This window comes from Austrofundulus limnaeus, unplaced genomic scaffold (genome assembly GCF_001266775.1).
Source record: "Austrofundulus limnaeus strain Quisiro unplaced genomic scaffold, Austrofundulus_limnaeus-1.0 Scaffold1992, whole genome shotgun sequence".
Taxonomy (NCBI): Eukaryota; Metazoa; Chordata; class Actinopteri; order Cyprinodontiformes; family Rivulidae; genus Austrofundulus; species Austrofundulus limnaeus.
The window spans coordinates 5,600-14,816 of record NW_013954394.1 but is presented as its reverse complement, the minus strand read 5'-3'; the positions used below and the strand labels follow the sequence as shown (position 1 = coordinate 14,816).

Here is a 9,217-nt window from a genome sequence, read left to right as displayed (position 1 = left end):
GAAACTGTGTGACATGTACAATGAAACTGTGTGACATGTATGATGACACTATGTGACATGTATGATGAAACTGTGTGACATGTATGATGAAACTGTGTGACATGTATGATGAAACTGTGTGACATGTACAATGAAACTGTGTGACATGTATGATGACACTATGTGACATGTATGATGAAACTGTGTGACATGTATGATGAAACTGTGTGACATGTATGATGAAACTGTGTGACATGTACAATGAAACTGTGTGACATGTATGATGACACTATGTGACATGTATGATGAAACTGTGTGACATGTATGATGACACACTTTGACATGTACGATGAAACTGTGTGACATGTATGATGACACTGTGTGACATGTATGATGAAACTGTGACATATATGATGAAACTGTGTGACATGTATGATGACACAGTGTAACATGTACGATGACACAGTGTGACATGTACGATGACAGCACATAGGTAGAGTTMGTTCTCTCAGAATCTATAGAAGATGAAATGAAGGGCCTGAAAGTTGGTATGAAACAGTTTGACCTTAAAGTCAGATTGTCGGAGCTGAAGGTGGACCTGAAGGGACAAGACTCCAGAAAACACAGCCCAATGCTGGTTGGACAAGAACACAGAGGCAGTAGAAGCTTTTCAGACAGCTCTGTTTCAGACTGAAGGAGGTGGAGCCTCACTCAGTGTCCTCTGTGGACAAATAGCTCATGGACTGAACACAGCAGAAACAAACAGGAATAATCCAAACACAGTTGGGCAAATGAAACAATAAAAGCTCATCTTCTGCAGTTTAAACTCTCCATACGTTATCTTGTTTTGTTGTTGTCATGTTGACCTGAACATGTCACGATGTATTAAACCTTAACTGTGCTGACTGAGAGTCTAACTACCACCCATCTCCAGTTCAGCATTCACCACACAATAACAAAATTAATATTTGATTTGCATCAGCGCAGCTTCTTCCTGAAGAACAAAGGTGTTCTCCTGTTTCCCCTCACACATTAAACAGGCTAAAGCCTGCTTTAAATAGCTCTCCACAGCAGCACGTCAGCACCTGCAGGGAACTCACTTTGACTTTACAAAGAAAAGTTGCCTCAGGGACAAAGTTCCGCAAACTTTTGACATACTTTAAAAGTTGATGCATTTCATCTGCCACACCAACCTGAGCTGCACTCCTCTTAAAGCGCCAGGGGTGGGGTGGTGGTGTGTGTGGGGGCTCATTATGCATATATCAACTTTGAGCTTTATATCATGTTACAATAGCCGTGTTTTCATCTAATTTAAATTCTTATTTTGAGTGATTTTTTATTTTGCAAAAAGGAAAACAAGACGAAATGCATATCAGACGTGTTTCCATCAACTGCCTTGAAGTGAATCAACCAGGCTATGCAAAGTGTAATTACATCAGATGGTGATGTTACGCATATGTGTAGTAAACAGGAAGTAAAGTTGCAAACCCGCAGGTCACGCATCTCAGGACAATGGAGAGAAGTTATAAGGAACGTGTTGCTACTATCAGGAAAGTTGTAATTATTCTGTTATTCTACTAGTTCTGGCAATGTTACACGCTGTCTGGAGATGTAGAGAAAGAAATGTGATTCTGTTCACATTACGGGAATAAGAAGACGCTGACAGCAGGAGGATGGTCCAGCTGCAGTTGTGACTGCAGTCCCTCTGGTAACAGTACTGGACAGCCAGCGGGAACAGCTGATCAGTTATGTGAGGTAAATGTTCCTTACGTCAGAACTAATTTGGCAAATGTGTTTCCACTTCTCCTTTTGCGCATTAACTTTTTCAAAAAAGCCAAAACCCAGCTCAAGCAAGCGTAAAAGCTTCTTTTGTGAAATKGAGGAAGTGTTTTCTAATCGTGCTGTTTCCGCCCGTCTGTCCATCTCGMGCTCCATTCTTCCCTCATTCGTGAACAAGACCCCGAGACACCTAAACTCCTCCACTTGGGGCAGGACTTGCTCCCCGACCCGGAGAAGGCACCCTACCGGTTTCTGGCTCAAGACCATGGTCTCAGATTTGGAGGCACTGATCCTCATCCCGGCCGCTTCACACTCGGCTGCGAACCGCTCCAGTGAGAGCTGGAGATCAAGATCTGATGAAGCCAATAGGACCACATCATTCACAAAAAGCAGAAATGTGATCCTAAGGTCACCAAAAAGGATTCCCTCAACAACTTGGCTGCTCCTAGAAATTCTGTCCATAAAAGTTATGAACAGAATCCGTGACAAAGGGCAACCTTGGCAGAGTCCAACTCTCACCAGAAACGAGTCCGACTTACTACCGGCAATGCGGACCAAGCTCTGGCACYRGTCGTACAGGGACCTAACAGCCCATTTCAATGGGCCTGGTACTCCATTCTCCCAGAGTATGCCCCACAAGAGTCCCCAAGGGACACGGTCAGAAACCTTCTCCAAATCCACAAAGCATATGTAGACTGGCTGGGCGAACTCCCACGCACCCTTCAGGACCCTGCTGGGGGTGTAGAGCTGGTCTGCTGTTCCAAGACCAGGACGAAAACCACGCCGCTCTTCCTGAATCCGAGATTCCACTATCCGACGATCCCTCCTCTCCAGGGGCCTTATGTATAAACAGTGCACACAAAAAGTTACGTGTGCCAGATTCTACGCCCACGTTGTGATGTATCAAAACCAATGTTGCTGTGAGAATGTGCAGCAGCCACACAAAGTTTTTCAGTCCACAGTTTTAACCCACAAAGTCATGAATCTGACCTGAATCCACAGAAATATGACTTTGTTGTGTTTTCTGTATGTAAGGAGCGTCTGAACACGCTGTTAGATTTTTGTTTTAGTTTGAGTTATTATTATTTAAACTCAAACGATCATGAAACTGAACCCCAGGACTGAAAATCATTTAACCTCAGACAAGAAAATAGATCAGCCTAAAAATGATCAAAATAACCTCAGTCCAGTCATAAATTGTAAACTGTTTTTATATTTTTGTCACATAGTTGAAAACCTTTTGGGTCCCGGGCCGAAAAAACCCGACACATTACGTGCCGCATAAAAAATAATAATGATAAATAAAAAGGCTGAAGAGAGGGAGCAAAATCGGATGCAAATGGTGGCTCACTGTATGGTAAGAATAATTATTTTTTTTCTGTTTGTAGCCTTCTGGCTGATGCTGAGTTGATTTGTGGCCATAGCGCAGCAGGCTTGTGCTTTGGGTAGATTCTCGTGCCAGGCATGCGTGCACCCTCGCCAGCTTGGAAGGTGTTCATATGGCAACGCCTTTGGACGTTTACCTGTCTAATGAGCCTCAAAAATCTATATTTTTTGCTAAAAATCCGTAGGCTACCACTCGTACCTGCGCGTGGGGGTGGGGGTCTGTCCGTGGAGATGACAGCGCCTGCTGTAACGCCAAGGAGCAAAGGAGATCAGAAAAAATGGATAATGTGATGTTTATTATTTTTATTTTATTTTTTATTTTTTAAAACGTCCGTTCAACACGGTGTTCAACTAAATAGACAACAACTAAACAGGCTTCAACATCACATTCTGGAGATGTCTGTAAATTTCAAGAAAATCTCAGGCTTTGGTTATCCCATGCGAATGTGCCACATAAAATAATGATACCCCACTACTTATTTAGACTGTTTTCTCACACATTCTCCATTTAATGTATATTTTCCCTGCATCTAAAAATCATTTCTGATCTCACAAAGAGGTATCTGAGGAGAATCTCACGCGCTGGACACATTTACATCTATTTTACATATTTATATGGAGGCATGTCAGGGGAGGTTTCTCACGTGCGCCCAGTTCCACATTCGTTGGGATGTATAAAGGAAAGCTGCGCAGGAACATGCGTACGCACAGTTTTATACATCTGAATATTTTGGTGCAGTGCACTTTTCTAAATTTTTCTGTACGTCCACTTTTAGTGTGAAAGCTGCGCAATCCTTTATGCATGAGGCCCCAGGACCCCTGAATAGACCTTACCATGGAGGCTCAGAGTGTGATCCCCCTATATTTGGAACACACTCTGCGGTTCCCCTTTATAAATAGGGAGACCACCAACTCAGTCTGCCAATCCATAGGAACTACCCCCGATGTTCAAGCGATGTTGTAGAGTTATGTCAACCAACGCAACCCCACAACATCCAGAGCCTTAAGGAACTCCGGACAAATCTCATCCACCCCCGATGCCCTGCCACCGAGGAGCTTTTTAACCACCTCAGTGACCAGATACCTATTGGTTGCTTCCAGAGTCCCACAGGCCAAAAAGACCAGATAGAACTCCTTCTTCAGCCTGACAGCATCCCTCACAGCCGATATCCACCAGCGGGTTTGAGGGTTGCCGCCATGACAGGCACAGACAACCTTACGGCCACAGCTCAGGTAAGCCACCTCGACAATGGAGGCATGAAACATGGCCCACTCGGACTCAATGTCCCCACCTCTCCTGGAACGTGTTCAAAGTTCTCCCGGAGGTGTGAGTTGAAACTCCGTCTGACGGGAGACTCTAACAGAYGTTCCCAGCAGACCCTCACTATACATTTGGGTCTGCCAGGTCTGACCGGCATCCTCCCCCACCAACGGAGCCAACTCACCACCAGGTAGTGGTCAGTTGACAGCTCCACCCCTCTCTTCACGCAAGTGTCCAAAACATGTGGCCGTAGATCAGATGAAACTACAACAAATTTGATCATCGAACTGCAGCCTAGGGTGTCCTGTTGCCAAGAGCACATATGAACACACTTATGCTTGAACATTGTGTTTGTTATGGACAATCCATGACGATCACAGAAATCCAATAACAAAACACAGCTCTGGGTCAGATCGGGGGGGTGGCGTTTCTCCCAACCACACCTCCCCAAGTCTCACTGTCATTACCCACGTGAGCACTGAAGTCCCCCAGCAGAACGAGGGAGTCCCCATTAGGAGTGCTCTCCAGCATCCCCTCCAAGGACTCCAAAAAGGGTGGGTAATCTGAACTGTTGTTAGGCACATAGGCACAAACAACAGTCAGGACCCGTCACCCCCACTCGTAGGCAACCTTCTCATTCACCGAGGTGAACCCCAATGTACACGCACCGAGATGGGAGGCAGTAAGTATGCTCACTCCTGCTTGGCGCCTCTCAGCATGGGCAACTCCAGAGTGGAAGAGTGTCCAACCCCTCTCGAGGAGACTGGTTCCAGAGCAGTGCGTCGATGTGAGTCCAACTATATCTAGTCGGAACCTCTCAACCTCACACACCAGCTCAGGCTCCTTCCCCACCAGAGAGGTGACATTCCACATCCCTAGAGCCAGCTTATTTAGCCAAGGATTAGACCGTCAAGGTCTATGCCTTCGACAACTGCCCAGCAAGCATTGCACCTGACCCCTACGGCCCCTCCCACAGGTGGTGAGCTTATGGGAAGGGGGACCCACGTCTCCTCTTCGGGCTCTGCCCAACTGGGCTCCATGGGCAAAAGCCCGGCCACCAGGCTCTCGCTAACGTGCCCCACCTCCAGGCCTGGCTCCAGAGTGGGGCCTGGGTGACCCGCGTCCGGGCGAGGGAACACTGACTCCATTTATCTTATTCATCATATGAGTCTTTGGGCAGCACTTTGTCTGATCCCTCACCTAGGACCTGTTTGCCTTGGGTGACCCTACCAGGGGCATGAAGCCCCCGACAACATAGCTCCTCGGATCATTGGGGCACTCAATAAGATGGCAGCCCAGGGAGAGGCTGCCACAATACTTCAAAATGTGCATTAAAAACTTTGATGGAAACATGGCCAGTGCCATTCACTCATCAGAAACATCTCCAGAGTGTTGCTTTGACTCATTCGTGTTGGAGAAATCCTTCAGTCTCCTGTGGTAGACATGTAGAGCTGCCTGAAAGCTTTTTAAAGAGCTGAACTCCTAAAGTCTTCATCGATGTTTTATGTTGATACACTCAAATAAAATGTTAAAGTCTGGACTTCATGCTCATGTACATTAATTAACTAGAACTTCAATATATTTCAGTAAACAGGTCAGAAAAGAAACTTTGTGACATGATCTGTGTTTTCTCTTCATTTTCTAGTGTTTTCACTGTTCCCCTGTGTTTCTCTTCCCTGCTGTCTTGCCTCCAGCCCCGCCCACGCTCACTTGTTTCCTCTTGTGTCTCCCCAGGTGTTTCCCATTGTCTCTTAATTTGTTTTATTTATATTCTGAGTCTTGTCATCCGTCTTTGTCAGATCATTGGTCTGTCAACCCTGACAGTGTCCTGCTTCTGTGTTTCTTGCAACGACTTATCCAGGTGAGTTTTTGTGCTGCACTGCCAGCCTTTTGCTTTAAATTAAAGGCCTTGTTTGTGATTTTTTTAACCTGCCAGCGCCCTGGGTTATTTGCCTGCTAAAACCTGATATGTATATTGTGTCAGTGTTCAACATGTGGACCTCTGTGCAAATTCATACTGTTAACTGTGGCAAATATTAGGGCTGCAGCGATACAGAAAAATCATGATTCGGTTCAATACTTTAGTCTCATGGTTTGATAGTTTTTCAATATAAAAAAGGAAATGCCCATATTCTTCTTAGCTTGTAATTTATTGAAACTAATTATGAACATTTGTTTAACCTCAAAAGTACAGTTTTAAAATTAAATGTTGCTGAAACAACAGCCTAGGTGGAGCAGTCAAACACAGATCCACTGATCCTTCAACACAGAGCATCTTCAGAAGACAAGCTGATAAAATAAAATTTAAAAATATGTATTGTTCCATACATAGTGTGTATTAAACCTAAAGCACTGCATTGAACTGTTTGATACAGATAAGTGGACTGTTGCACCCCTAGCAAATATGTAGGTGAAGTTTTTTGAACCTGTAGACTGTGGATGTTTTATGTGTAATCTTATTTGTTCAAACTGTAAGATTTTCATTGTAATCTGTACAAAAATATATATTTTTTGAAATTGTACAAATTCTTAGGTTAAACATTTGATGTTTTTAGAAATTCTGCATAAACACCAGAAAAAAGCTCTTTTTAAATCCTTCTTCCTCTCCAGGACATGGGAGAAGAGCTGAAATGAAGGTGTGCTGTGTGTTTCCTGACAGCTGCAGGGTTCAGCTGCACAATATGGCCTCATGTCTCCAGAGGCAGAACCGAAACAGCCTGATCCTGAGATTGAATTAGCTTCAGAGGAGCAGCAAAGTGTAACAGTGTGTGATGTCATGTTTGACGGCGTCTTCACCTCATAATGGGCGACCCTCTGGGACTCGGAGATGAGCTGAGCGCTGCACACTTTGCAGTAGCTGTCTGTGAAAAGCCCCTGGTCCACCTCTGTTGACTTCATCTGGAGGAAGAGACAAGCAGGAGGTCTTACTCAAACTGCACATCTTCAAACACTCAGAATGAAAATAACTGAATGTTTCAATGAACCACATCAAGGTGGACCACAGAGAAGTTTGTTAATGTCTGGAGGAATAAATTAGACCTGGAGGGACCTGCAGGAAGTTTTCAAAAAGAGGTGGCCATTACTAACCATCATGATGTGGCACACTAAAACAAAAGACATTCCAGTTTTATTAAAGCAGCTGTCTTATTAGAGATTATATAAAAATAATTTAGAATTGTAAAGTCTACTTAAATTGATTTCATTTTAAAGCTGAAATGAGAACACCAGTCACTTCCCACCTCTTCATATAAACATTTATTAGGGATGCACTGATACCAGTATTGGACCAGTTACCAGCATTTTACAAGTACTTGAACTTGTTCAAAATGCCCAAATTCAGCTCTCTGTTTACAGGAGTAAACAACAGTGGATGTTACTTATTAGCTTGTCCATTCTGAAGTTGTTCAATCAGAACCAGTAAAACAATTATCTGACATGTTTGTTTACTTGACTGCTCTGGTAAAGTGTGTATTTTTGGAAAAAGAGTGATGAGACGTCACATCCCACTCGGTGTTTACAGGAGGAAAAAGGTCRCTATGGTGGATGCTACTTAGCATGTCTGAAGCTGTTGTTCAATCAGAATCAGTTAAATACTTATCTGACATGCATGTTTAGTTCACTGTTTACATTTTAACCTGCCTCTGGTTGGCTGCTCTGGAGAAGCATGTATTTTATGGAACAAGAGTGACGTGATGTGCTCCAAGTAAAGATAACAAAAATATCCATCCACTTTAGTATGGACATGGTCTGACCATCAGAAGTTTCTGTGAATTCTCAATTATCCAGGAAGTGGATGACTATTCTGTAGCTGAAGATGTGTRGYCGTATGTGTGGTGGAGTCTGCATGACTAATGGTATCAATCTCTATACCCCCAGCTCACATACATAAACGTTTGAGAAATGCAGTATGACTGTTTAAACAAGTGGTTCTCAATCCTGGTCCTCGAGGAGCACTATCCTGGATGTTTAGGATGTTTTCCTGCTTTGGTACACCTGATTTGATTGACAGGCATCTGCAGAGCATAAAAACCTGCTGAAGCRCATTGAAACAACTAAAATATGCAGGATAATGGTCCTCCAGGACCAGGATTATAAACCACTGGTTTAGACTGAGGTTCATTTTGACAAACATCAGATATGTATCTGCTTTAGTTACAAATTCTATTTTTAAAATYGTGTTTTTATAATTGAAGGAATTGTACTCTGTTTATCACTGATTTTAATGCAACACACATACTGTTTTATTTTGAGGTTAAAGTGTATCTTACCCCCCTGTGAAAAGATAACTCCGCCCCAAGGCTAAATTTGAAAAATGCATCAAAGTAGGTAGGGGAGGGGGTTAGAGAGTGGAGGTGTGGCCAGGACGAGAGAATGTGACAGCTAGCATTAGCATAATTGATGTTACGTATATGGACAGTGACCACAGCGACACAGATAGTTACATCTCTAAACGGTCTGAGGTGGAGGATTTTTCACCCCACCTCCTCACCAGAGAAAGAGAGAGACTTGATCAAGTCAGCTCAGTCTGGGACTGACTCGTGTTGGCTCCCTGGATCAGGACCTTGAGCCCCAGCTCCAGCAGCCTCAGCTGAGCTGTCCGCCTCACCCCACACCAGCCCCGGACAGAGGAGGAGGAGCGCTCGGTTTACCTGATAGATTGCCCTTCATTAGAGATAAACAACCAACTAAAATCTGAAGCTCCTATGTTTAATCGTTTTTGAGCTACAGTATATCCATTTTTACATGTCCAGACACCCCCACTTTGAAAGGAGCCCCCTCCTCAAATATGGGGTCTATTGTAAAACCGTTGGC

The 9,217-nt window shown here is 44.0% G+C and overlaps 1 protein-coding gene across 1 annotated transcript in view; it reads right to left on the bottom strand.

Annotated features, from left to right (window-relative positions):
- LOC106536826 (zinc finger matrin-type protein 4) overlaps positions 1 to 9,217 on the bottom strand; it is a gene marked incomplete at its 3' end in the record, with an annotated part of 22,554 nt that overhangs the window by 11,738 nt on the left and 1,599 nt on the right. The window contains 1 exon segment of the mRNA XM_014034153.1: positions 7,202 to 7,303. Within this exon segment, the coding sequence (XP_013889607.1) occupies positions 7,202 to 7,303 (102 nt within the window).